Raw genomic sequence first — 25,952 nt, 5'->3', positions numbered from 1 at the left:
TCCATTTCCTTGCTTCTTCTTTCTCTTCCTAATCAGTCCCTTCCCTGGATGCATACTTCGTTCGAATGCTTGCTCTCAAATTAATTGCCAAGACCGCAATTGCACAGCAAGCCGCCACCCACGCCGGAACGCTCGCTTTCCCCAGGAATAAGGAAAATCAGGCGCTGCCAAGGTGTCCCAGCTTTCTGGACTCCGGTCGACAAGCTTTCATGCGGACGGGCAGGTCTAGACACTGCTCGACCCCGGTCCCCAGCTTTCGACTAACCCAACGAGTACGACTTAGTGAAGACCAGGGCCGTCGGGTGTTCGTCGTGCGTGTTTGAATAACCTTCTCAAAACGCTGCACGATTTTCGGACGACTTGGGTGTCGGTGTGTTGCTGTCTCTTTTCCCCAGAAAGAAGAGCGAAAGAGAGAGAGAGAGAGACAGGCAGAGTCGCACTAGCCTCCAATTCTGGTGGTACATAACACGGGAGTAGAGGGAAAAAAGGTCGCAAACTTGCTCACGCTTAAGATATTAAAACCATCGGCTGCGCGCCCCCTCCCTCTCTCTGAACTATCGCCAGCCACTTCCCTCTCTATCTGAACTTTCATGACTTAGGCCGGGACTCTCTTTCGATCACTTCTCCCCCCCAAAAACAACTACTACGGCAAAACAAAACATCACGCTCATCCGCAGGATATATACTAAACAGGACTGGTGCCTGCCATTTTTACACGACTACTACTACCACGATTACTAATACCCACCCAACTCAACCAACTTCGGAATATATATACGCCATGGCTCCCCATGGCGACATGGCAGACATGGATATGTCAGGGGGGATGGACATGTCGGGCATGTCCGGGTCCAGCTCGTCCTCCTCCTCGGGCGGCATGATGATGATGATGATGTCGGTCTTCCAGACGTCGCAGAAGACGCCGCTGTACTCGATGGCCTGGACGCCGCAGAGCGTGGGCGGCTACGCGGCCACGTGCATCTTCCTGATCGTGCTGGGCACGCTGCTGCGGGGCCTGCTGGCGCTCAAGTCGATCCAGGAGTCGCGCTGGCTCGACAAGGAGTTCAAGCGCCGCTACGTCGCGGTCCAGGGCAAGCAGCCCATGGCCGAGCGCGTCTCGGCCGACAGCCTCGCCAAGAAGATGACGCTCTCGGAGAACGGCGTCGAGGAGGACGTCATGGTCGTCAAGAAGGTCCAGACTCACGCGCGCCCCTGGCGGCTGAGTGTCGACCCCGTGCGCGCGGTTATTGATACGGTCATTGCTGGTGTTGGCTATCTTCTGTATGCTTCTCTCTCTCTCTCCCCCCGCCATATAACCCCCGAGCTAACGTTATTATTCTACAGCATGTTGGCAGTCATGACGATGAACGTCGGTTACTTCCTGTCGGTTCTTGGCGGCGTATTTGTGGGCAGTCTTCTGGTCGGCCGTTACACCATCACATCGGAGCACTAGGCTGAAGTTGTATTGGATATATCGGTCGTTTAGACGACTGGGATCTCGCTGTGGATATGAAGTTGATGAATGAACACGAAAAGAAAGATGAGAAAAGGGTCAATCGACTCGTATCCCCCCCTTGAACCTGTCGAGCGGGTGTGGGCTAGGCCCTTCTTTGAGGAGAAGAAAGGGAGAGGGGATCCCCATGATTAATTAGTAAGGGATGGGAGTGGGCGTCAGGCGAAAGCAAGCGACATATTACTTGTGGATTAATCATTTCAACATTTTCCGTCGTATTCAATCCAAAGGCCCCAAGGGTCCTCTGAACTTCGGACATTCATCACCATGCTCGCACCATTTCGCCGTCGCCCGACGGACGGAGACGGGCAACATGGATCAATTGATGAAAGGCAGTCAGTGTAATTCAGAAGTACCGATACATCAATTCCGATAGCCACACTACTCACGGGTTAGTGTTGCAGAAACATGCTCATTCTCGCGCAAGTACTCTTCCCTGGCCCCCGCCCCACTTGCCTAGGCTTAAGTATGTAGCAACCAGCATCGCACACACTCCCGCAGAGACTCTCCACTTCACTCACTGGCGTCCCTGACCAGTCAAAACCCGGGAATCGTGAAGTTGAGGCTCCCTGAAACCCGGTCGACGACAACCGCACCTTGCAATCATCAAATACCGAACGGCGCCATCTCATCACGCAACGAGCATCATTGCACTCAATCTATATGAAATGAAACACACAATCCCGTCACGTTTTGTGCAAGAACACGGCGGCCCTACTACCAGCTCTGGGGTTTATTTGTTGGTCACCCTTGGAACATGCCCGAGTGGTATCATACCGGGTTGCTGAACAAAACCGTTACCACTTTATCAGTCAGGCTGCTATAAGTTTACCGAAAAGAAGGTAGCATAGTTGCTACAATTCTTGCTTAATATGAAAGCAACAGAGTGTTTCAGTGGTACGCTGCACGCGTGGTCGACAATATGAATCATCTTGTAATATGTCCGTTTTCGTACTTCGAGCGCATTCGGTAGGCACTCTGTTTGTTCCTCGTGCCGAAAAGCGTGGGACCTCGGGGTCTTTTCCCGAAACAAATATAGTTGATTGATTTGTATCATATGCATCTGCCGCATTCGGCACTTGCGATTATAATGAGAGATCGTCATCTACCTATTCTCATTCGGAACGAGAGACAGAGAAAAGACCAGAGCTTAGGTTAAATCGCCCCTCCTCCGCCTCTCCCCACCCTTACCCGTCCCAGACTTATATGAACCACAACCACCCCCTCCCTCCCCGGGGATACTTCAATGTCTTTTCTCCCTTTTCCCATGAATCTTATCGGGCGCCTCTTCCGACCTTTCTGAATTGTGCCCACCCCTCTTCAAGCTCACAGGTTCCTTCGACAGCGGGCTAGCCGGCGGGCATCGACGACTGAATCATGATTTCATGAAAGGCGAACCGGAGCGGGGGTGCACTACACGAACCGGAGCGTAACCGATAACCTTCTGCGGTATGGCGATATTTATAGGATTGTGCATCACTGTCTAAATTATGACATCGGCAGATCATCAATTTTTCGGCAGCATCCGATACAAACTGCGGGTTGTCCTATTTCTTATGACTGAAGTGCGACGCAAACAACAACGGGGCAAATTAGCACAACATTGGCCATACAATCTGCCAGGTGACCATGGTGAACATCTTCTCTACACCATCGGCACAGGGACACGGCCGTGTGTTACCCTGCCGATCCGATGTTGCTGTATGTTTTGATGGTTGGCATCTCGATTAAGAAACCAAGGCCTACCAAGTCACATGAAAACCGACGACGAACGGGGGATTAGAGCACAATTACCAATATCATTGTGTGATCGACTCTAAAGTGCGAAAGTTACTATCATACATTCCGCCTTCTCCATGGGAATCCATAAGATCGACGCAAAAAGGTATCTCGGTGATTTGGGAAACATTGCCGGGCTAGGACGCCGTCGAACGAGTGCCCGAAAGGCACCTTCGCAGGAGGCATGTTGAATAGAGCAATGTGTGTGGTGCGACGATGACCCCCGACCCATAGCCCTTTCGGCGCGCGGGTACGCTCCCCTGCCATCATAGCGACACCATACATGAATCATGATTTCGTCCGTCGTAATCCCTACGCAGAACCCCTAGACTCCTCCCCTGGGCAATGCATAGAATAAGCCGAGTCGATGTGCGCCATATTCAAGTCACCGACCCAGTTCAGCGCCCCTTCTCCTGACGGACCGCAACCAGACAGATGGAACGTTGGAATAAAAAAAGGTCAACCATGTGCTCCTGGGGTGACAAGCACAGACGGTTATATATCTCCTCATAACGAGATGATGGGACATCTCCAATGTCCATGCGACCATGCACAAACATGGTCTTGGAATAGAAGTGTTGAGATTAACTTGCTGAAACATCGGACCATGCACGTGAGGCAGAATCGTCCGAATTCTCCGAGGCAGAGCTCACGGTAGTACGTGATGCATAGGAGAAGAGAACATGGACTGAAGTTATCGCAATCGGGGATGAAAAAGAACAAAAAATGAAGGAAGAATAAAAGAGCAGTAGAATCAAGGCGACCGAACAACGCCGCACCGTAGCCTCGAATATTATGACGCAGGGTTTTATCAAAATTCGGTAGGAAATGAGAGGCTCGTGTGAATGCAATTATATTCTGGGTATCAGGTTGGCGCAGGTGAGAACAAATCGAATTTGTCAGTATCGTCGTTACGACTGGTGCGAGGTGTGCTGTGGCATGCCCGATTGCGGGGGCATGGCGTATTGCGCACCGCGCTGCTGGATGTAACTCGAGTAGGCCAAAGCCTGCTGGGGGTCGACAGGCACGTTGGGCATGCCGTAGCCAGGGGGCATGTGGTTCGGCGGCATTCCTGGTCGGCTCGATTGAGGTGGCAGGTGTTGATTCGGGGGCTCCTCAGGTGATTCCACTTGGTTGGAGTCGTCGACACCGTTTTCATTGCCAGGGTTGGGCTCAGGCGCATTCAAGCATGCCTGCAGAGAAGTCAGCAAGTGGTTCTGCAAGGCCAGTGCAAACACAATAGATGATGGGGTGGTTCCGTACCTGAATCAAGTTCTTGCCCTCAGCCTTAGTGACGAGCGGTTGCAACTTGGGGGTTGTAAACGTGTAGACGAGACCGGTTTCTGAGACGACCAGAAGAAGCACTTGCGTGCCTGTGAGGACAGAAAGCTCGTAAGCCTGCGGATGCCAATGTTAGACGTGTTCATTTCGATAAACGGCGCAAACCAAATCGCGTGAATATGGCTAAAAAGCAAAACGCGCTGGGCTCGATAGCGAGCAGCAAGCAAGCGCGTCGGATTTCACGCGCAGTGAGGTAATAATAGGTAGGCATTGATGGACGGAGTTGCCGGACGAGGTGGGCAATAATAGAGTGTTGCAACGTACCTTCTTCATAATGCCGGCCTTCCGCTTGGAGAAGGTGATGTGGCGACGCGACTTGTCGGTGATGAACTTAATCTCAATCTTGCGACGCTCGCGCCCACCCTTCTCATCGTCGTCATCATCGTCGTCGGCAACACTAGGGCGGGCGCGCTTGACACCACGAGGCTCGGCGCTGCCGTTGCCGACGGCATGGCCGTCGTCGAGATCGTTGGGCGACGTTTGGTCGTGTTGGTCGGTGATGTCGGCCATGGTTGACGGCAATACTATCGAGGGTATCACGAAAAAGGCAAAAAAAAAGGTGGTGGAGATGCTGTTTTGAGTGTGGTGCCGACAACCTATACTGAATCTGGCCTCGAGCGGAGAGAGCCTCTTTCTGTAGTTGGTAGTTGGGTCAAGCTGCTTTGGTGGTAGCTTGTTGCAGTAGGCAGGCGGTGGCAGCGTTTTGAGCGGGAATGGGGTGTGTGGGTGGCGGGCAATTGCAGCCTGTGCTTATTTTCTTGTCTGGGTTTTTTTTCTCTCTTCCCTCTTGGGACTGGGGGGAGCAGAGGAAAAAGGTGACCAGTGAGGAATGGTCAGGTCCAAAAATGGGTGCTTGCGCCTTTTTTTCTTGTTGCGCGGGTCGGTGGGTGTCGAGGGGTTGCTGCGAGCGAGTTTGGGTCCCCGGTGTAAGTAAAAGTAGGCGCGTGCGTTCACAGTGGCACCGGTGCTGGTGCTGATGCTGATGCTGATGCTGGGCCGCCAAGTGGGTAGGGGGAGGAGTGCGTAGCGCGAAAGTGCAGGCAGGACTGGTTTGGCGTATGAATCGTGCCTGAGTAGCGGGTTGAGGGTGGGTGGATGTGGATATGCCTGTACCTCCCAATCAATATTTGGCACCTTCATCAATCAATCAGGCTTGCGCGCCCTTCCAACCGATGCCCGCCGCCCGCCGCCCGCCGCCTATCAATTGGCTGGCTGATTGATTGAAAGCTCAAAAAGCACCAAACCGGAGGAGGGCCCCGACTGATTGGATGGCCCTACTGGCTTCCAATGGGAGAGGAGAAGAAGAAGAAGAAAAAAAGGTGGGACCTACTTTGTTTGAATGGAAGCCAGTCACAAGTGTCAGAATGAATTGGAAATTCTTTTTTCGACTACTTGCTTCGTTTGACAGGCGGATGGCGTCGATGAAGGTGTTGGGAAAAGCCGTGGCAGAATTCCCAATGGGGTATTGAAGGGCGGGCAGTGGTTCCAGTTCCAGGCTGGCTTGGGTTAAGCTTGGGTCGCCCGAGGGTGGTCTTGGTTGGGTGGGTGGATGGGGTCCGGGTATCTTTTTCGGGGTGCCTTGAGTGTTCTGTGCTTCTCTGCTACGCGTGTCTTTGTCAGTCAAAACAGCCACTACAAGTCAAGTTTAAAGTAGGGCGGGCTGGCTGGAGCGGATGGCCACAGTTACATGGCCTTCCCTAAACCAAAAAGAGAGAAAACGCCAAAACAGAACCCGGGGGACAATGAGTGGGCAGTGTAAGGATACATTGTCGTAGGTATACACATGTCAATATAAATACAAGATCTCAGGACTCGGTCCGTTGGCTCTCGTTCGTTTGTCCCAGAATGAATCAATCAAAATCAATCCCGTCCAGTCCGGTCCGGTCCATGCAACCAAACGAACGGTTGGCAACGGGCGGCGACTCACTGACTGGATATCAGAGAGAAGGAATCAACAACGACCAGCGAGCGACTTCGATCCGAGCTGCGCCGTTGTGACCAATGGCATGGCATGGCATGCCAGTGGAAGGGATGTAGTGGTGGTAGTAGTAGTGGTAGTAGTAGTGGTAGAAGAACAAAAGAAAAGAGAGACCCAGACGCATCATCGACAACTTATCAAAGAGCATACATACATAGGGTAAGGTGTATATATACTTTCAACAAGAGGCAATGAATACGAGTAGTAGGTATACTCCCGACAGGTAGATAGACGGGAAGAGAGACAGACAGACAGACAGACGGGTAGGTCTGCAACCAGACAGATTGGTTGATAGTTCGAGAGACAGACAGACGTAAATGGCAACAGATTGATGGATAGAGGAACGATAGATGACGGCAATGCACTTACAGGAAGCTTTATTATTTGTTGCTGGTGTTGTTTCCCTTCTCGGTTCCTTTACACGCAGAGATGCCAAACGGAATTCGATGTCAGTATCGATTCAGGAAAGGTGAATGCGGGATGATTGAAAAGAGGATAGCGAGGTGGTAGCACACGGGCTCTTGCGGCCATGACCAGACACTTTAAAAGGCAGAAGGCGGGGACGTGGCGGCCCTTGGAGAATATCCAATTCTCGGGTTCTGTCCTATCCCTCCTAGACTCTAGCCCTGTCCTCCTACCTCTACCTAATCCAAGGGAGGAGTCCCTTCTCCAGTCTGGACGCTAGCGAATGGAGACCTCTCCCCATCCAAGAGATTGTCTCTCGCACGCCTGCGCGCCCATTTTGATGGGCACCACCCCCCGGCTCTCAATCCAGGTGTTCGTTTCTTCAAACCCCATGAACCATTAAATGAACAGTGCAGTGTGGGTGGATCCCCGAAAGCAGCCAAAAGGGGGGCTGGGATTGGGTGGTGGATGGGGGTCGGGTGCATTTGATGGACCGGGCATGCTACACTCGACTGTAACACGAGCATTCATACTGTCTGTCTGCCTGTCAGTCCGTCTGTCTGAATGTACTGCTATCAGTATACAGCCAGGTACATACATCGCGTTTGTTTTTAGTTACAGCAGGCATTTTAGCTAGGTATCTATCCATCTACCGCGCCGAGCTGACTGATCTATTGATCTGCTCCAGCTATCTGATAAGTCTATAATTGATGGAAGTTGATAGTTCCGTTGGGATGGCCTCGATCACGAAACGTGGTCGCCCCTTTTGAGTTTGAACGCTGCAGCATTACCAGCGTGTATAAGTTTGGGGTGCATGCAACAAAAAGGTTGGAGGATAAGCCGTTTCGAAATCCGGTGGTCACGATTATGTGAGCAAGTACGTCAAACGCATCTGTCAGAGTTACTCGCCATTGTACGGAGCATGTATCGACTTGATAATACGGCCACTTCACCTCACTACTGCTACTTCGACTACCAGCTTCAATCCAGCCCCCAAAGCCTCGACTAGTACTGTACGTATTAGCAGTCGATCAATCCCAAGAATCCTTGGGGCCCTGCGAGGCAGACTAGCCCCCAAAGGGCAGGACGTCTCCTCGGGAAGACACCATGAAAGGACGGCCCGCGAGACTCTGGGCAATGCAGTAGACCCAAAAGAGTAGGTAGCACATGACGGGCACACACACACACGTTCATCATCAAAATGTTTCCCGTCCCTCGGTCAATGTGCCAGCACATAAGTTGGGGAAAAGATGGAAGAGAAATAGGATTGAATAAGAAAAGCGTCTGCCCTCAGCTGCGTGCTCGGAGCTTGACACCGCCGGCAGCGTCAAAGATGACTCGACTAAGCAATGTAATACCTTCTTACATAGCCAGAGCGTGGGTGTGGCTGCATTTGACAGGCAATGCTCACTTCAGTCTAAAAAGAGACGAGACACATGTTCCGCCTGTCACCATACGAGTCCATCCACGGGCGGCTCTTCCTTCGTACTCCGGTAGCTTTGCAGCCTGCCGCGTCCAGAGCCCCTCCGCCAATGTCCCCTACAGTACCTGGACCACGATTGAACCCTGGCCTGTAATCTGCAAAGCAAGATGAGTTAGGAATAGTGGGAAAGCCAAGTCCAAGTCCATACCTGTGTCGATGCTGCCATGAGCCGCGGGAGCTCGTCCTCTTGTCCATGCCCATATATTTCCTGGGAGCTAAGGCGATGCTGGATGGGTGAAGGAATGAATGGGTGGATGGATGGATGGATGAACATCTCGTTGGCCTAGGTACATACATACATACATGCATACATACCTACTTGTACGTTACTTATCTTAAAGTCCCTTGAACTTCGTGCAGCACCGGGCGGCGCCAATTGCGCAAAAGCTGCTGCTGCAGGCCATTGGCCCCTGTTCGTGACAGTTGAAGCGGCAGCAATTGCACGCGGTCTGGCCTTGAGCAGACGAGTGTCACGGTTGCGTCGTGGCCGCTCGGCCGCTTAGCTCGCTTCCCGATTACCCGCAGCCAGGCCAGGTCTTGAGTAAGGAACCTTTGGGGCGGCATGTCGAGAGAAAAAGGTAGACCCTGACAAATGATTCATATCGATGTTGGCCCGGCACCACAACCTGCCTCCTCTCGCGTCCAGGCAAGAGGAGGAGAAAGAGATCGGTCGTGCTTTGGACAGGTCCCGGCCCTGGGATTCCTTACCTAGGATCCATCCTACCCTGGGGTGCTAGCAAAGTGACAGCCATGCCATGGACTGTGACGATACAAAGTTGGGTGGGGCGAACGACCGTCTTTCGTTTGTGGTTGCGTGGGGAATCGGGAAACCGCTCAGTGCAACAGAGAACCTTTTCCCAGCAAGTAAGTTTAGTGCGTCGGTCCCAGCTGACAGGCGCAGTGTAGGATTTCTGATTGATAGTGCTTACAGGGCCCCATAAGACGCAATCAATCGCTGCGACCTACATGCTGCATACCACCAGTACATGTGCCTTTCGATGTTGGTCAACCTGTAGGCAGGTAGGTAGTACATACCTGTATGCATGTTAAGCAGTAGGGGGCGTAGCAGCATCCTCCCTTCCTCTACCCTGCTACCTGGAGGATGTCGGCCTTTCCATGTTGGATTCACCGAATCCCTGGCATGGCATCTAGGTTGGCGATTATGTAGCTGTGGCCATGGCAATAGTTGCTGCTGCTGCTGCTGCTGTAGACGGCGGCTCCAGCAGGGATCTCTTTCGCGTACGACACACCCCCCGGCACTCATCGACTTTCTGCAGGACGAATTGTGCAATCAAGGGCACGGGCAGGCGGGCAGGCGGCATACATGTAGACTGGAGTCGGACTGGAGGGTACAGGGTGTGGGGTTTGTCATCTCAGCGACCATTTTCACCAACGAGATTGAACCCCATGTAAGAAGTATTCGTCGTTAGCGACCGGTTGGTAGACACACACCATCAAAGACCATGTTGCCCTGATAGGCCGTGTCGAAGCCAGATAGTCCCACATTGTCGACGGGCTCTGCATCTAACGAACTAACGAGACCGGGGGCACGGGCAAGGATCGGAAGCATTTTGGCGCTATCCGTCTCGCCCTCGAGGCCAATTTTCCATCGCGCCGTGGGTCGCTACGCTGATGCAGATATATCGACAACGTGATCGCCAGGCATGCCTTGCCATTCCGTGAAATGGCCTGTCTATGAAAACTGGAACAGACGGGTTTCTTTTCCTTCTTGCTGCTATCACATACACACTTACTTCCCAATGTATCGCGCCGACCCGACGGGTAGCTTATGTACACACCTAATGTAGACGAGGAAGGCCAACGACGACTCAATCAGCACCTCACAAGTGCTCTACCACTAGGGGTTATGTACGTACATCCATTGGTGTACTGGGTGGTAAGAGAAAGAAATACTTTCCGCCGGCGCCAAGTCTGGCTATCATTTCAAGCATGACAGGGATGTCAAAATTAGGGACTCATTGAAAGCCGTTGACAGGGGAAATGAAGCGGGGAGCAGACTGATAGCGCTAGTTGCGATGGCCAATGAGCCAGAGGCCCATCGCTTAGAAGAGGAAGAGGACGAAGAAGGAGAGACTGAGAGAGGCCCTCCCAATGTCCCAAGGTTCCAAGGCAAGGTTGGGCTGGCTCAGGGCTCTTTCTTGGCTCTTGGATGTTACGGGCTATGAAGAGGCGGAAGTGTTCATGGATGGACAAAGCTCTCCGGGATTTGTTGATTGCGATTTGATCGATGATCGAGCGCACGATTCTGTAGCTGGCAGCAATGGGGTTATATGACATGCCATTACCTCAGATTAGAATTGCTAGTGGTCACCACCGGCCGATTTGTAATATTTGTTGGATGAACAAGCCTAGGTATATCCATAGTATTAGTCAACACCAGTGCTATCTTTACACTAGGTGATCGCTGGTAAAACGCAAGCACAGGGCTGGCCACCAACTAGCAGTAGCCGGCATAGAATATATGGACGTGCAGTTGTTGTCAAGAATAAGCATTTCTGTAGGGCAAGATCCTAACCCGTTGCGGCGCCTCCTCCTACATCGATTCTGCTAGGGATGAGAGCCGCAACGCTTTCCATCAGCAAACACTTTATTTGCTCGCCATGCCTGTTTGGCTCTACGGGGATTCCAATCGCCGGCTGTCAATCACAACGTTGTCCTGATTCCTGGACTCGATAGGATTGGTGCCGGGGTTACCGGGTTTCCGCAAGCGAACAAGGAGGGTGTGGAAGAATTCTAGGTTGCACAGTCATCCAGTTAAACGGGGGATGGCGCCCCCCAAAGTTTACAGAGCCCTACATACAGCCTGGCGACGACGAGCTACCTATTCTATTTAATGGATTGTTCCAACGGTAGGAATCTGACACACCAGGGTCCTCACACTAAAATTGAAGACATCTGGTACTCTAGATTAGGCACCATCCTGGTTCACGTCTTGGTATGGTACTTACGTAGCTATTGGTGGCGAGGAATTGCATGCGTAGCATGCATGGTGAAATCTCGAAACACGTCGCTGCCAACTCAAATGAGGTGACAGAAACAGGAAGAAACAAAGATGGCTGTGGTCTGGATTTAAGTAGGGGATGAAACTCTTAAAATAGGCACACAAGAGCCTTTGGTTTCCGTGGTATGTTCTAGTCGGACAGCCCAGGCTGCATATTTTGGGCTGTCTCGAGTATTGTACACATCACGAACCTCTGGCAAAGGTTTGCCCAGGAGCGCTATGCAGCAACGGTAAACCGCGACTACTGCCTACCGGGCGGCCAAGAGGAAACCTACCTCCATCAAAGAACTTAAGATGGCCGAGTGGGTGCTGCTCGGCCGCAACGCTGGCAAGTCAGTAGATAGAGGAAACCCAGCACCGGCGCCCACGATCCCGATCTTCTTCGCTCGCAGGCTGATGATGACCGAATATCTGCGGGCTCGTTATTTGGTGTACCGGATTTATGTGTTGCGGCCGTTTTCCTTTGGACCTCCGCTCAATTCCGGCGCAGTAATTCCGTGATGGCGGCTCTGTAACCTAGGCGGTCGCATCTGCGGTTTGGCTGAACGGCCATACACACTGCGAATCAGAAATGGACGGTGGCCGATATGGATATGGCGTACTCATCAGTGGCATCGGGCCACGGCGATGGTTGTTTGCCTCATCATCGGGCGCATCGGCGTCAGGAGGACCGCGGGACGCAGCTGTGCCAGTGCCCACACCGGACGAAATGCACGCATCGTCTCAGGGACATACAACGAGGGACCGACCTGAACAGGACGAGGAAAAGCTCCATGTTTTATGTCCAAAAGAGATGGGATGATGGCGCCTCCTGAGGAGCTGCCCAGCACATGACGCAATTTTGTAAATCCTGTCACTCGGATGGTTGGATCTTCCCGACTGTGGCTTCAACTTCAAACCCGCCCCCATGAGCCATGCAACGGCACAGAAGAGGAGACGCCGTATGGCTGCTATGGATGCAAAACACGATATACCCTTACCCATTTCGAAGTAGATGCAATATATATACCTGAATGACAGACATGCACACAAACCCCAGAAGAAGAAGAAGACACATTTCGGCACGGATTGGATGGATGGATGGATGGAAGCAAGCCGGTGTTCTGGGATGAACGCTCGACTGCGTAAGTTGGTAAGGTAGGAGGAGGTTGCATGCCGGTACCCGTTCTCGAAGCTTGAGAGCAGGTCTCTCGGGTCTCACGGCTGCTGTCAGGGCGGTAATAAGTCGCGATGGTATTTCAGCATGGTGGGCTCCAGGGATCGGGGAGGCTCGAACACCACATGATTCGATTTCTTGGTGGGCGTGGATGAGATTCGAGACGGGGGCCCGCCCTGATTGGCTGGCCAGGGCTGGACGGTTGCGGCTCTCCGGGACACGGCCCTGCAGATGGCTCGTGCGGAAGGCCTTGGCCGAGTTGGCGTGCCAGACTGGCCAGGATGCCAGCAGTTGCGGCCCTGAAGCAGGTGCGGCACTGCTTCAGATCTGGTGACACTAATGGGCCATGAAACCGCAGGTGTCAGGGATCCCAACGTCGCCATTCGTCTGCGAGTGCTGTTGCATTATCAGGCCTGCGGAGTTGCATTGAGGCAGAGCACCGGCGCTGCCAGTCCAGTTCCCAGCGGCCGGTGGAGTCCAACGGCGTTTCCTGTACGTTTCTGCTGCTCGTAAGCCCACTCTGGTGGCCCGTCGTGTTGTCTCGACGCCATTCTGCTCGTCGTCGCCTGAGCTGGGGATTCCCTTTTTCTTGGCGTCCTTCCGCAGCGCTTCCCGTCCTGCACCTCCTAGCCAGTATTTTCCGACGGAGTTTGGCCTGGCGCTTGTTCTCTGTATTCTCTTCTCCCCGTCTTACGCTTAACTGTATTTCACTTCTTTTCATCCTACCGTTTGACCTAATCGCTGTGCGTTGTTGCCTTTCGTTTCGATTCTTTCCCATTACTCTTCCACTTCCAGGTCGAAGGTGTAGATATCTTTTTTTCTTGTCGTGTTGCTGGTTGGTATAGACAGACAACTCGACCCTTCCGTCCATTCGCTCGCTTTGTCGAAACCCTTTACTTTCTCTTCTACGCCGCAACCGATTTAACTATATCACTACCAAAAAAAATACTAGACGCCGGCCGTCAGCATATTTACGCCATCATCCAACGATATCAGTCAGGGTCTAGGACGAGTCAAGGAACCACGAGGAGGAGAGATTGAGCAGCCAAGTCCCCTAGGACCAACAACCTCTAGTGTTTAAGTGGCTGCTCTTTGAAGGAAACCGGCAAGATGGTCAACAAAATCATGGGCGCCTTCATGGCTGCCGATGGCCTATTCGCCATCACCGGCGCTATTATGATGGGCTTTTCCGTTACCGTGTTGAACACCTGCTTCGACCCGCCAACTGAAGGAGAGGGTGCTGCGCGAGACCTGCTGTACCGGCGGTTTCCCCTGCAAGGTGAGTGCAGCTCCGGGAATACAATATGTTGGGAGACCCTCCAAGCTAACAAGACGACATAGCCGGTATCGCGAATGCTGTCATGGTCTTCGTCAACTTCGCCCTTACTCTCCCGGCCCTGGCCACGCCGGCTCGAGGACTCTTGAAGACTGCCGGCTACATGATTGCCATCAATGCCGTCTTCAGCCTCATCATCGGCTTGGACTTGTGGATCACCACCCTGAAGACGAAGCAGGAGTTTTCCGAGATCTGGGTTTCGCAAACACCCGAGGTCCAGTCTCTGTTGCAGACGAGGGTGAGTGTTTTCCACCCCTGAATATACACGAGGCCTACCGTTACTGACCATGCTCCAAGTTCCAATGCTGCGGTTACTTTAACAGCACCTCGCCTGCGTTCGTTACTGATGCCACCTGCCCGAGTCCTGCAGCTGCGAAGCTGATCAAAGGCTGCGCCGCGCCCCTAACGAGCTTCACCAACGTTTTCGTCGACAACATTTTCACGGCTGTATTCGCCTTTGTCGGTATCGACGTGCTGCTTATCCTGGCAACTGCCTGCTTGATGAAGGACCGCAAGGAGCGTGAGCGTTTCCGACACATCGACGAGAAGAGTGGCGTCCGACAGTTCTAAGTGTCGAACGCCCCTTGACCCGTTTTCTTCTCGACAAAAATCGCCGATGCGATCTGGACCTTTTACCTCAATACGATACCGTTTGCCATTGACTGGCATAATTCTCCTACCGGTACAAAACGGTGTCTTTGGAACGACTTGAAATTACGAGGATTCGACATTCTCCTTTTTTTAAAGGGGATGGTGCATTTTGCAAGCGAGCCCATACAGCACACCTAGAATTGTTCACGAAGCCCCAGCCATGCGTCTACTTGTTGTTTGATCTTGTATATACCAAGGGGCGCAGACTGCGGCGTTCTCAGACGGCTTATGGAGGACACCACCAGCTTAATTGGGGATCACGTTGGGTCCCCTTTCTGACTTTCAGTTTCGAATCCTTCCTCATGTATAGTATGTGTAGGACGAGGGTCTCGGGGAAGTACGAAATACATAGAAACAGCCAAAAGATATACTCAAACAATCTCAAAAAATGCCGACAATATATCAAAAAGTGACGACCCTTTGAGTATTATGAATGTCGCTGTGTCGTTTCGATGGGGTGGGTGGACCGACGGGCGGGCGGACGTCGATGATTCGTCATTAGAGTTGCTGATGATTCGTCTCACTAGGAAGGACAAGAATAGTCCGTCGATCAATCCATTAGCCAAGGATCGAGCACAATATGCAAAAAAAAATAGTATCATATTCTAATTTACTCCAACCTATACCAATCGACGTATATAGGTCTATACCGCATGAGGTAAGTATCTTGCTTCGCATACAGAATACGTGCAATTACTACTTGCAGAGGAGCCTAGTCGACAGCAGGAAATTGCGCTCGGCCAATCATCTTACAACATTAGCTGCTGGACCAGTTTCTCTATACGCCGTCCACCTTACTTACTGCCTGGCCAAACTAGGATACAGCGGGGAGCGGCATTGCTCAGTTGGGGTAACCCTTGTGGCGTGTCAACAGCTGCCAGGTATCAATCAGGTCCAGGAACAGGGACAGGTGAACGACTTGCTACATCATCAATCACGCCAAGAGGGACCTAAGAAGACCACCACCACCACAGGCATATTGAGTGATCGGCCCCTCGCTGTTAGCAAAGCATGTCCAGACCCTGGATCTTCGTGAGCCCCGCGAACCGCGGCATCGGTGCTGCCCTCACCCGCCACCTCCTCCGAACAACCACCCTCCCCATCGTCGCGACCTCGCGCTTGACGTCGCCCTCGGAGACCAAGAAGGCGCTCCTGGCCGACCTGTCGCTGCCCCCATCTCTCACTTCATCTTCATCGTCTGGGCATACCGACCGCCTGACCGTGCTCCCCCTCGACGTCACGTCCGAGCCGAGCATCGAGCGGGCCTCGGACGCGGCCGCGGCGCTCTTCCCGCCCGACCGGGGCCAGTGGCACATGCACCTCGGCTTCGCGCTGCCGGGCGTGCTGACGCCCGAGCGGAGCCCGCGGCAGGTCGAGTACGACGCCGCGCTCGAGACGTTGAAAGTGAACACGCTGGGTCCGCTGATGCTGATGAAGTGGTTCGCGGACCGGTTCCTGCCTCAGAAGGGGGCCGAGCTCCTTCTCCCCTCGCCACCTCCTTCGTCTTCTTCGGCATCGCCACCGGCACCACTAAGCCTGCCGCCCCACGCGACCTGGACGACCCTCTCCGCCCGCCTCTCGAGCATCGCCGACAACACGCTGGGCGGCTGGTACAGCTACCGCGCCAGCAAGGCCGGGGTGAACCAGCTGACCAAGACGCTGGACCTGCACCTGGCGAGGCGGCAGCGCCACGCCATGGCGCTGGCGTACCACCCGGGCACCGTCCAGACCGACTTCACGCGCGATTTCTGGACGCACGTGCCCGAGGCGCAGCTCTTCGGCGTCGACTACGCCGTCGAGCGGCTCGTGGACGTCGTCGTGGCGCAGGCCGGGCTCGAGTCGCACAGGGGCAGGTGTTGGGACTGGAAGGGGGAGGAGGTCCCGCCGTGAGGAAGCGCGAAGACGACGGGTGGAGGCAAGGGGAGAGGGGAGCATGTGCCCTGTTGCCTTTCAATTTGTATTTGGTTGATTGTATGGAACAGGGTGATTGGTGTGATCAGGTACTCGGGCGTTAACAACGGGTTGGTTTATTAGACTCTCAAGATCTGGCTACGAATCTCGCCCATCAAGAAGTGACTAGGCAGCGGCAACGTTCACGTAAAGCCAGTCGAGACAGCTTGAAGAACAGAGTGAAGGATAAAGGGAGTTGTCATAGATTAGAAGTAGTCTGACTAATGGTCGTGGTTCCGTTCGCGCCTGGCAAGCTACGTAACCATACCTGAACTCCAATGATTTGGGGGCCATTGCCTATTCCGTGCCTGAATCGTTACAAGGCCACATCTTGGAAACTGGCACCGTCGCCAGGTGTCAATGGCACAGGTTGTTTGTCCTCCGGTCCATCCTCACTTCCCGCCCACGGTCCGGACCCCTGACCTGGCCGCAAGCTAAGTTTTTGGCCGTTCTTGTCTTCCTTCCGCATCTTCTGTTCCGAGTCATTTGCCCTCGCCTTGTCCTCGTTCTTTTCGTCTTCGCTGTCGCTGTCATCATCGTTATCGTTATCCTCATCGCTGCTGCTTTCTTCCTTCTTGCTCTTCGGTTCCGCCGCAGCTGCCGTCTCGTTCTCTTCCTCCGCCTTTGGCGGGCTCGGCGGCAGCTCCTTTTGCTGCTGCGCAGGAGGCGGAGGAGGAGGCGCGGATCCCGCTTGCGGCGCCGTCGAGTCGGAGCGGCTGCGACTGACGTCCTCGCTGGGCGGGCCGGGCCGCAGCGCGTCGAGGTAGAACTTGGTGACGCCGAGGATGCGGCCCTGCTTCTCGCAAGCCTCGACCCACTCGGGGCGGACGACGGGGATGTTCATCTCGACGGCCTTCTCCCAGGCCATGCCGCGGCCCTCGGTGGTGACGAAGTGGGTGGTGTCGATGCGGACGCCGTCGACAATCTTGGCGCCGATGCGCTCGACGGCGACGCCGAGGGCGTCGCGCGTGGGCGCGGGCAGGATGCCCGTGGTGATGGTGATGCCGCTGAGGTCCGTCATCTTGTGGGTGCCGACGGTGACCTGCTTGGAGCTGAAGGTGCCGGCGCTCGTGCGCAGGACCAGGTGGAACGTGTACTCGGTGTCGACGGCGAGGCCCGAGATCTTGGTGCTGTGCATGTGCAGGGGCCGCGGGATGTTGCCGGCCTTCTGCCCGTTCCGGTAGAGCGACAGCGAGATCAGATCGGCCGTGGCCAGCTCGATGGGGTCCCACTCGAGCACGACCGAGGTCTGCGTGGCGTTACGGCATCGCAGCACGGGCACCGACGGCTCGCCCGCGCCGAATGCGCCGTAGATCTGGTCCTGGAGCGCGGCGAACTTCTTGTCGGCTTCGGATTCGGAACTGTGGTTACGGGCGACGGTGATGTCGACAATGGAGCCTGAGGCGATGTTGGGAGGCAGCAGGATGGAAGGGAACTCGATCTAGCAGTTTCTTCCAGTTAGTCTCAAGAGAATAATAGCTCAGGCAATAGTGTCTGTCGCATGCAATGAACAGCATGCAGAGGCCAGGCCGTCTTCATAAATTGCCGGCGACAGGTTGCGACCGCCAATTATGCCGACTTGGTCCATGATGGCAGTGCGTGAACCTTTGGGCGACGGAGGTTGGGACACGTACTAATCGTTTATCGGGGGTGAGCAGCACAGTGACGCCAGCGTCGACCTTGCCGACGGTAAGTGAGACCAGCATTTTGGATTCGAGTGCGTGCGCGTTGGACGACTGGGCAGGCCGAGTGTGAGATTGTCCAGCAGAGTGTTTTCGAGGCAGAGGAATTGGTGGTTGTCCAAATGTTTTTGTGGTTGCATTCGGGTGCAAGTCAAGTTGGCAGTTAGTTAGTTGGCTTCGTGTTCCTGTTCCTGAGCCTGTTTCGAACATTAGCATTGGACTATCTCAATTAACCAAATTGCAGGGGTGCTTGACCACTAACCACATCGCAAGCTTGGACCCCTGTCAACCGGATCTCCCCCAAATCTGAGGTACATCGCCAAGGTACTGCTTGAGAGCCATACACACGCAAGACTACAGTAATAGGAATCAGGCACACACTTCCACAACAGAAACCGACATATACAGGAGCAGCATCGATAGAACAGAGTCCATCAGGGGTATCTTTGATATACATTTACAGAACAGTTACATGCATGTACTTTCATCAGTACGTCTTGTAAAGTTACAGCCATCAAATCCTAGGCGCGCGTGCCTTCCCAATCGGGGGCCTTTGCGAGGCCCGAGGGGACCTGAAAGAGTTCCCACTGCCATAATTCGGGCCTCGTGGACCGGGCTTTCGGGCGAAGCCATCGGTGGTCAGGTGCGGTTCCGCCGCAGCGACCGCCTGCCTCATCGCCGCCAAGACCTGGGGGAACGTGTGCGAGCACATCGCCTTCGGGCTATGGGAAAGCACCTTCAGCGTCCCGTACAAGGCCGGCGGCGTCTTCCTCCCGCCGCTGTTACCGGCACCTCCTCCTGCCGCCGGCGTCTTCTGCTGCACCACCCGCCCGTCCCGATCGTAGCCGCGCTCCAAGAGGGCCTCCCTCAACCCCCTCTGGATCCACCGCTTCGCCTTGCTGCACACGATGGGCGCCGCGCCGAAGCCCGCGCCGCTGTACCACAGCGGCCGGTCCGCCCAGCCGGCGTACATGTCGAAGATGGTCTTGCGCAGCGGGTGCTCCGCCTTGTCGAGGTACTTCATATGGTTCGAGTCGAAACAGTGGCTCTGGCTCACCTGGACGGTGAGGCTGCCGATCTTGAACTGAGGCACCCGGATGTTCTTCATGTGCAGGGCAGGCTTCATCTTCTGGGCGCGGTAGAAGGCGGCGATCTCGTGGCCCGAGTCGAACCGTTTGCTCAGCTGGCCGTTGCCGAACATAGTGGGCTCCGGCAGCTTGCGCCGATTGGCGTCAACTCCTTCAGCAAAATTGCGGGTAGAAGTCAGCCCGCGCGAGAACGTGGTAGGCGTTGCTATTTTCTGGCTGCCGCCGCCGCCGCCGCCGCCGCTGCTGCTGCTGCTGCTTGTGCCACGGATCGAGGCCTCAACATGGTCGAGCCTCGGAGCACGCGCGAAACGGGGCCATCTTGCAAGTCGTAGTCCCGTCATGGCCTCGACCGTTCCTCCCGGAATGTGACGTGGCAAAGGCGCATGACTTTGGGTCAAGCCTGAACGTCACCCAGCCCAGGTTGGTTGGAAACAGTCTTCGAAAACTAAACAGACAAATGGAAAGACGTAGGTATTGAATTGAAGTTATGCCACCAAGTCGGAGTTTTTCGATCGGATAAGATACCGGTCCAGAAGGCGAAAATGAATGGTCGATAATAAGCTTTCTCTGTGCCTGAGTTACAGTGGGTTGGTTGGCCGGCTCCAGAATTGATAGCCCGGCCTAGTGCAGAAATGCTGAGCGCATTGCATGTTTTCGTCACAGGTGACTGCATTATACTCATACCGGCTATCATTCCAAAGTATTTACATTGTAGTTTTCTCTTTTTACTCGTTCTTCTCCTCTTCCCTCGGCCGAGCCTCTATTTATATATACATTGCCACATCGGTATGCGCGGGCCTGCAACAGTCGGAGCTACAGACGAGCTCATCGTGATACCCAATGTTGTCTATGTTGTCGAAACAGCGTCGTATCATTTTGTACTCCGGATTAACTTCCTATTCTAGCTAGGTATTTACCCCTTGTAAGGCGAAGGGCCGACCATCAACTCGGGCTTGACGAGCTGGTCAAAGTCCTCCTCACTCAGGGCCTTCAGTTCCATGGCGCTTTGCTTGAGGGTCAGGCCCTTCTTGTGTGCGTTCTTGGCAACCTTGCTAGCCATATCGTACCCAATCTTGGGGTTCAGGCAGGTAACAAGCATGAGGCTGTTTTGGTACGCTCGTTAGTACAGTGTAATCGCATACATGGACATGGTATAGCTTACGACTCCTTCATGATGGTGGCAATCTTCTCCTCGTTGGCCTGAAGACCGACCACCAGGTTCTTCTCGAACGAGGCCATGCCATCAGCCAGGATGCGGCTGCTGTGGAGCAGGTTTCGGATGACAAGGGGCTTGTAAACGTTAAGCTCGAACTGGCCGTTCATGCCACCAATCGTGGTAGCAACGTGGTTACCCATGACCTGGGCGCAAACCATGGTCAAGGCCTCGCACTGCGTGGGGTTGACCTTGCCAGGCATGATCGAGGAGCCGGGCTCGTTCTCGGGAAGAATCAGCTCGCCAAGACCACATCGGGGGCCGCTGCCAAGGTATCGGACATCCTGGGCAATCTTGGTAAGGGAGCCAGCCAGGGTGTTCAGGCATCCAGATGCCTGGACAATGGCGTCGTGTGCAGCAAGAGCCTCGAACTTGTTGGGAGCAGTCTTGAACTCGGTACCGGTCATCTTGGTGACTTCCTCGGCGATAGCCTCGGCGAAACCTTCGAACGTGTTGATACCGGTGCCCACCGCGGTACCTCCCTGGGCAAGCAGCCTCAGGTCAGGAAGAGAGCTCTCGACCCGCTTGATACCCATGTCCAGCTGCGCAACATAGCCCGAGAACTCCTGGGCCAGGGTCAGGGGCGTGGCGTCCTGCAAGTGCGTTCGTCCGATCTTGATGATGTTCTTGGCCTCGAAGTCGTCCACCTTCTTCTGCAGGGCATCCCGGAGAGACTTGATGGCCGGCAGAAGCGAGCCCTCGAGCTCGAGGACGGCGGCAATGTGCATGACGGTGGGGAACGTGTCGTTGGAAGAGGCGGAGCGGTTGACGTGGTCGTTAGGGTGGACCGGCTTCTTGGTGCCCATGGTTCCGCCGAGGATCTCGATGGCGCGGTTGGAAATGACCTCGTTGGCGTTCATGTTGGACTGGGTACCGGAACCGGTCTGCCAGACGACCAGGGGGAAGTGGTCGATCAGCTTGAGGTCAGCGACCTCAGCAGCGGCTTGCTGGATGGCCTTTCCGACCTTCTCGTCTGGATGGGAACAGATACTGGTAAGTTTGCGCCGCTAGTGGTGAGGTGTAGATCATGTAGGGACATCAGACGGGGAACTAAACCATACCAAGTCCGTAGCGCATGTTGACGGTGGCGGCCGCGCCCTTCAAGATGCCGAAGGCCTTGACGATGGGCGGGGGCATGCGGTCCTGGGGCTGGTTGATCTTGAAGTTCTCGAGGGAGCGCTCGGTCTGAGCCCCCCAGTACTTGTCGGCGGGGACCTGGACCTCGCCAAAGGCATCGGTCTCGGTTCTCGTGTTGGCGGACATCCTGGTGGCGGTTGCGTGCAGGTTGCGCTGGAATCGTAGGGGGTAAGAGGGAATGGCGATGCTGCTAGAGGCGGATTTGGAGGGGGTAGCAGTCGAGAAGGACGACTTGGAGGATGCGGAGGTCTTGCATGTGCAAGCGAGTGCCAACCGCGGCGCGGCCTTGGAGCCGAGGAGGCTTCTGGCTGGGCCGGCAGCCGCAGCCGTAGCTCTTACTGATCGAAGCATGATGGGCGCGTGACGTGACGTCGTTCGTTTGTTCTATCGGGGTCGTTTCCTCCAATGTTTGCTGGAAAAGGGTCTTTGTACAAGGTACAGTACCGAGCTGGTCGAGCGGGATGGAGCTTGCCAGCAGTATACTCAATTGATCAACTCTACAATGTGACACTGGGCCTCAAAAGAAAATGCAAGTCTTTGGATGAGCCCTCCTTTTACAATTGATGGGTATGGATAATAGTATACTTGAAGCCGTCGTGGAAAGAAGGGGTAGTAGAGAGAAGAGGAAAAAGCCGCTCCACGATTTTCGAAGTCGCAGGACCATTGCGACAAGCTTCCTGATTCTCCCGTCTCGGAGCTCTATGTCATCCTTGCTTCCGACAATGTACCCGACGATGTACCCGACGATAACGATAAGCACCACTGCACCACTGCACCACTGGTGGACTCCATACATCAATCAATACCTGTCCAATATTGCTCCAGTCTGTTTGACGGGAACCGTTAATGGATTATGTTAGCTCGGTTACATAATAATGAACAGCTTGAGTTGCATTCACTCTCTTGTTCGCTGGCCTCCCATGTGCATGGATCTTTCAAGACGACGGGTTCACACAGGCGCAGGCCGCTTTGTTGTGTTGGCCAATGATTGGCTCAATGCATTGTTGATGCAAGTATCAGTGTAAGCTGTAATTTAGGCGCCTAAGGCCGATAACTAAGGTGCAGTTGCAGGTGGCTTGCTCAGGCTTTGTCCACTAATGACGGCAGCGTGGTACCGCCCTGTCTCCGGTTCCAATGACAGGAAAATAAAATGCCACTCGTCACCACAGCCATCCCACCTTTCTGACTCCCACTCCACTCACAGAGCGAAATAAGCCCAGCCCAGGAAACACGCACACACACCCACCCGACCCGACAGCCTCTGGGGACTACATACATACGTCTCTGCACCTTTTTTTCTTCTGTTTCTCTTCTGACGACCTTTTCTTACCCGTCCATACTATTTGACAAAATCAAACAGTCGCAAACATGCCTAAGAACAAGGGAAAGGTTAGTAAATTTTTGTCCCCATCCCACTTTCTCGCTCTGGCGGGGTCTTTTTTGCCCACCACGTACCCCTCCCATCCCTCCCCAGCCCACTTCCATTTCAGTCGCTGTCCTGGTTGGCGCTTGTTGTGATTCGGTGTAGTGATGACGATGATGATGGTGATGCATCATACACCGGCGCACGCTTGCCCACCCTCCCCCGGCACTATGGATGATGCTGTTGAGGCCATGACACAAATCCACGAGGTATTTCGGTGACATGCATACTGACTCGAGTCATCAATAGGGAGGAAAGAACCGACGTCGTGGAAAGAACGAGAACGACGACGAGAAGCGTGAACTCACCTTCAAGGAAGATGGCCAGGAATACGCCCAGGTCGTGAAGATGCTCGGAAACGGTCGCCTCGAGGCCTACGTAAGCCGACCCCTCGTCTAGCCGCCCCTACCTAACCTACGAACAAAATTTGCTAACCCCGTATCGATGCAGTGCTTCGACGGTACCAAGCGTCTTGCCCATATCAGAGGCAAGCTGCGAAAGAAGGTCTGGATCAACAACGGCGACATCATCCTGCTGTCCCTGCGTGATTACCAAGACGACAAGGGTGACGTTATCCTGAAGTACAACGCCGATGAGGCCCGTTCGCTCAAGTCCTACGGCGAGCTGCCCGAGTCCGCCAAGATCAACGAGACCGATACCTATGGCCCCAACGAGGATGGCGAGTGCAACTTCGAGTTCGGAGACGACAACGCCGATTCCAGCGACGACGAGGGTGCCAACGCCGGCGGCAAGGAGATCGAGATCGACGACATTTAAACGCCGCAGAGGGTCAAATGTATTGTCCACCTGTTGGGTCTTCCGCCTCGGCGCCGCATTCAGAGTGTGGCGTCGGCAGACAGACATGCCACCAGGGAAAGCTGTCTTCTCTCTCCAACTCGGCACTATTATAGATGGCACCGAGTCCCGCGACAGTTGGACACTGCACTCGTTGTTGGGGAGCCAAGGCCATGGTGGGAGAGACGTCATGGTCGTACTTCTTTGACCGTGTTGATAGATGATTCGGGGACGTGAAACGGGATTCGCCATGGGGGGTTCTCCTTTTCTGAAAATATTCTTGGGGCTTGCAGGCGTCCTGGGTTCTAGTAATGACCTCAAACGATTGCATTAGACCTAATATACTTGCTTTGGCCCATATCCAATATACATAAAACAACTTCCTAGTTTTAGTGCAAAATGTGAACCTCCGCGACACTGTATGTAGAATGTTCGTAGGCGACGAATCTTATTGTCGTGTCACCCCTCCCTCTACCCTATATCATTCACCGAAGCCAAGCCGGTAGTATAAGAGTCGACATCTTTATTCAAACTACTACTCTGTGCAACTACTGCTTTAATCCCTACTGCTGCTGCCCTTGCCACTCCTGGCCAACACTCCTCTGACGTTGCCAATCCTTTTCGATCCCTTTCTGTCGATACAGAGCGCCATCTGTGAAGGGGGGCCCGTACCCTCTCCTTGACCCATACTTCTCGACCTGTCCGTCCATACGATCGATTCGGGGCCACGCTTGCTCTTGACAGCACACCGATTCCCCAAATTCGTCCGTGGGCGTTCTCAGAAACCCTCTGTAGGCATGGTATAAGCTTGGTCGTATCCCCTTGGATACATCAACCTGAAATCCGGCTTCTCCCGGAGTCAGTGTTGCTTTCTTGCAGCTCTGTACGGGGTGCCGACCAGAGGATGTGACAAATCCAGTTCTTAACCAGTTTAGAGTATTGTCGCTGGGCCCAGCCTTTTCTCCTCAACAGGCTGAACATCGTGCCAAGGGAATCGCCATCTTGCAGGTAGCTATGAGCTTTACTACTACTCCCAACCCAGCCTACAAGCACCAAGCGCTATTCTGTTACCATTCATCATCATTGTCCTCGTCGTCTGCAGAACAGTTAGTATTCATCGCGTTGGCCCTGTTCGGGGTTTTTTGATTGATCAACTTACCACTATCGCTGACCTTCTGTTTCCGTTTCTGTAGCGCTGCGGCAAGTGCGTCTGCCATGCCGCCCCCTCCTGAGCTAGCACCCGCAGCCGGGGCGCCACTACCGCCCGTATCACCACTTCCTCCAACGGTTGCTGCGCTTCGGTCACGGATTTGGCTTCTGTCCACCTTCTTCAATGCGGCGATACCACCAGCCTTCTGAATGTCACCGAGCATGGCAGATCGGGATGAGTCGGGTTTCGGTATAGCAGCTGCCGGTACGCCAGACCCGTATCCGCTGTCTCGGTTGCCAGGCGGCGGTGGTGGCGGCGGTGGAGGAGGTGCGCCCCTGCACCCCCTGGCGGAGGTGGAGGTGGAGGAGGTGGTGGGGGTCCTCCAGGCGTAGCTCCAGACGCAGCCGGCATCGGAGGCGGCGGCGGCGGCGGTGGCGGCGCGCCTGAGCTTGGGAGAGGCGGCGGCGGCGGTGCGCTCGAGCTCGGTAGGGGAGGTGGTGGTGGTGCGCTTGAGCTCGGCAGAGGGGGTGGTGGTGGTGCACTTGTATTCGGCAAAGGAGGAGGTGGTGGTGCACTCGTGTTCAGCAAGGGCGGCGGCGGAGGTGCGCCCGAAGCCGGGGCTGGTGGAGGAGCGGGTACACTCCTTGGTGGGGGCGCCGGAACAGGTCTCGATGATGAGGGCGGCACCGCTAGTGCGCTCGAGCCTGGTACCTTTGGCGGCAGTGATGGTGGAAGTGAGGGCGCCGAAGGCGTGTCTCGCGGAGGCGGGGGGCGGCACCGGGCCTCTAGCCGGCGCCGGCGGGGGGCGCATTGTTAAGGCGCTGGCCGGTGAAAGGGGGAGGCACGCCAA

The 25,952-nt window shown here is 54.6% G+C and overlaps 9 protein-coding genes across 9 annotated transcripts; 4 read left to right on the top strand and 5 right to left on the bottom strand.

The window, feature by feature from the left end:
- Positions 1–781: 781 nt before the first annotated feature.
- Positions 782–1,453, top strand: PG986_008061 (Ctr copper transporter; the record flags this gene model as incomplete). The annotated part of the gene is made up of 1 exon (XM_066844283.1): positions 782–1,453. The coding sequence occupies one exon, from the start codon at positions 782–784 to the stop codon at positions 1,451–1,453; it is 672 nt and encodes a 223-aa protein (XP_066700395.1).
- A 2,750-nt stretch (positions 1,454–4,203) lies between these two features.
- Positions 4,204–5,143, bottom strand: PG986_008060 (MADS box; the record flags this gene model as incomplete). Its single annotated transcript, XM_066844282.1, has 3 exons — positions 4,204–4,485; positions 4,556–4,690; positions 4,898–5,143. 3 exons carry the CDS (start codon positions 5,141–5,143, stop codon positions 4,204–4,206), a joined length of 663 nt encoding a protein of 220 aa, XP_066700394.1.
- Positions 5,144–13,787: 8,644 nt separating this feature from the next.
- On the top strand, positions 13,788–14,583 carry PG986_008059 (uncharacterized protein; the record flags this gene model as incomplete). The annotated part of the gene is made up of 3 exons (XM_066844281.1): positions 13,788–13,956; positions 14,019–14,251; positions 14,311–14,583. 3 exons carry the CDS (start codon positions 13,788–13,790, stop codon positions 14,581–14,583), a joined length of 675 nt encoding a protein of 224 aa, XP_066700393.1.
- Positions 14,584–15,675: 1,092 nt separating this feature from the next.
- Positions 15,676–16,554, top strand: PG986_008058 (uncharacterized protein; the record flags this gene model as incomplete). The annotated part of the gene is made up of 1 exon (XM_066844280.1): positions 15,676–16,554. The coding sequence occupies one exon, from the start codon at positions 15,676–15,678 to the stop codon at positions 16,552–16,554; it is 879 nt and encodes a 292-aa protein (XP_066700392.1).
- A 376-nt stretch (positions 16,555–16,930) lies between these two features.
- On the bottom strand, positions 16,931–18,320 carry PG986_008057 (BRCA1 C Terminus domain-containing protein; the record flags this gene model as incomplete). Its single annotated transcript, XM_066844279.1, has 2 exons — positions 16,931–18,055; positions 18,249–18,320. 2 exons carry the CDS (start codon positions 18,318–18,320, stop codon positions 16,931–16,933), a joined length of 1,197 nt encoding a protein of 398 aa, XP_066700391.1.
- A 490-nt stretch (positions 18,321–18,810) lies between these two features.
- Positions 18,811–19,725, bottom strand: PG986_008056 (uncharacterized protein; the record flags this gene model as incomplete). The annotated part of the gene is made up of 1 exon (XM_066844278.1): positions 18,811–19,725. The coding sequence occupies one exon, from the start codon at positions 19,723–19,725 to the stop codon at positions 18,811–18,813; it is 915 nt and encodes a 304-aa protein (XP_066700390.1).
- A 572-nt stretch (positions 19,726–20,297) lies between these two features.
- Positions 20,298–22,085, bottom strand: PG986_008055 (L-Aspartase-like protein; the record flags this gene model as incomplete). The annotated part of the gene is made up of 3 exons (XM_066844277.1): positions 20,298–20,487; positions 20,547–21,570; positions 21,659–22,085. 3 exons carry the CDS (start codon positions 22,083–22,085, stop codon positions 20,298–20,300), a joined length of 1,641 nt encoding a protein of 546 aa, XP_066700389.1.
- A 957-nt stretch (positions 22,086–23,042) lies between these two features.
- On the top strand, positions 23,043–23,934 carry PG986_008054 (uncharacterized protein; the record flags this gene model as incomplete). The annotated part of the gene is made up of 3 exons (XM_066844276.1): positions 23,043–23,123; positions 23,407–23,535; positions 23,608–23,934. Exons 1-3 carry the CDS (start codon positions 23,103–23,105, stop codon positions 23,932–23,934), a joined length of 477 nt encoding a protein of 158 aa, XP_066700388.1. The 5' UTR covers positions 23,043–23,102.
- A 1,085-nt stretch (positions 23,935–25,019) lies between these two features.
- On the bottom strand, positions 25,020–25,913 carry PG986_008053 (Beta-N-acetylhexosaminidase; the record flags this gene model as incomplete). The annotated part of the gene is made up of 2 exons (XM_066844275.1): positions 25,020–25,048; positions 25,112–25,913. The coding sequence occupies 2 exons, from the start codon at positions 25,911–25,913 to the stop codon at positions 25,020–25,022; spliced, it is 831 nt and encodes a 276-aa protein (XP_066700387.1).
- Positions 25,914–25,952: the final 39 nt, after the last annotated feature.

This window comes from Apiospora aurea (genome assembly GCF_038362705.1).
Source record: "Apiospora aurea strain CBS 24483 chromosome Unknown utg000005l_segment0_segment0, whole genome shotgun sequence".
Lineage (NCBI taxonomy): Eukaryota > Fungi > Ascomycota > Sordariomycetes > Amphisphaeriales > Apiosporaceae > Apiospora > Apiospora aurea.
Note: the sequence above shows the minus strand (reverse complement) of the source record. Positions and strands in the feature narration are given on the sequence as shown.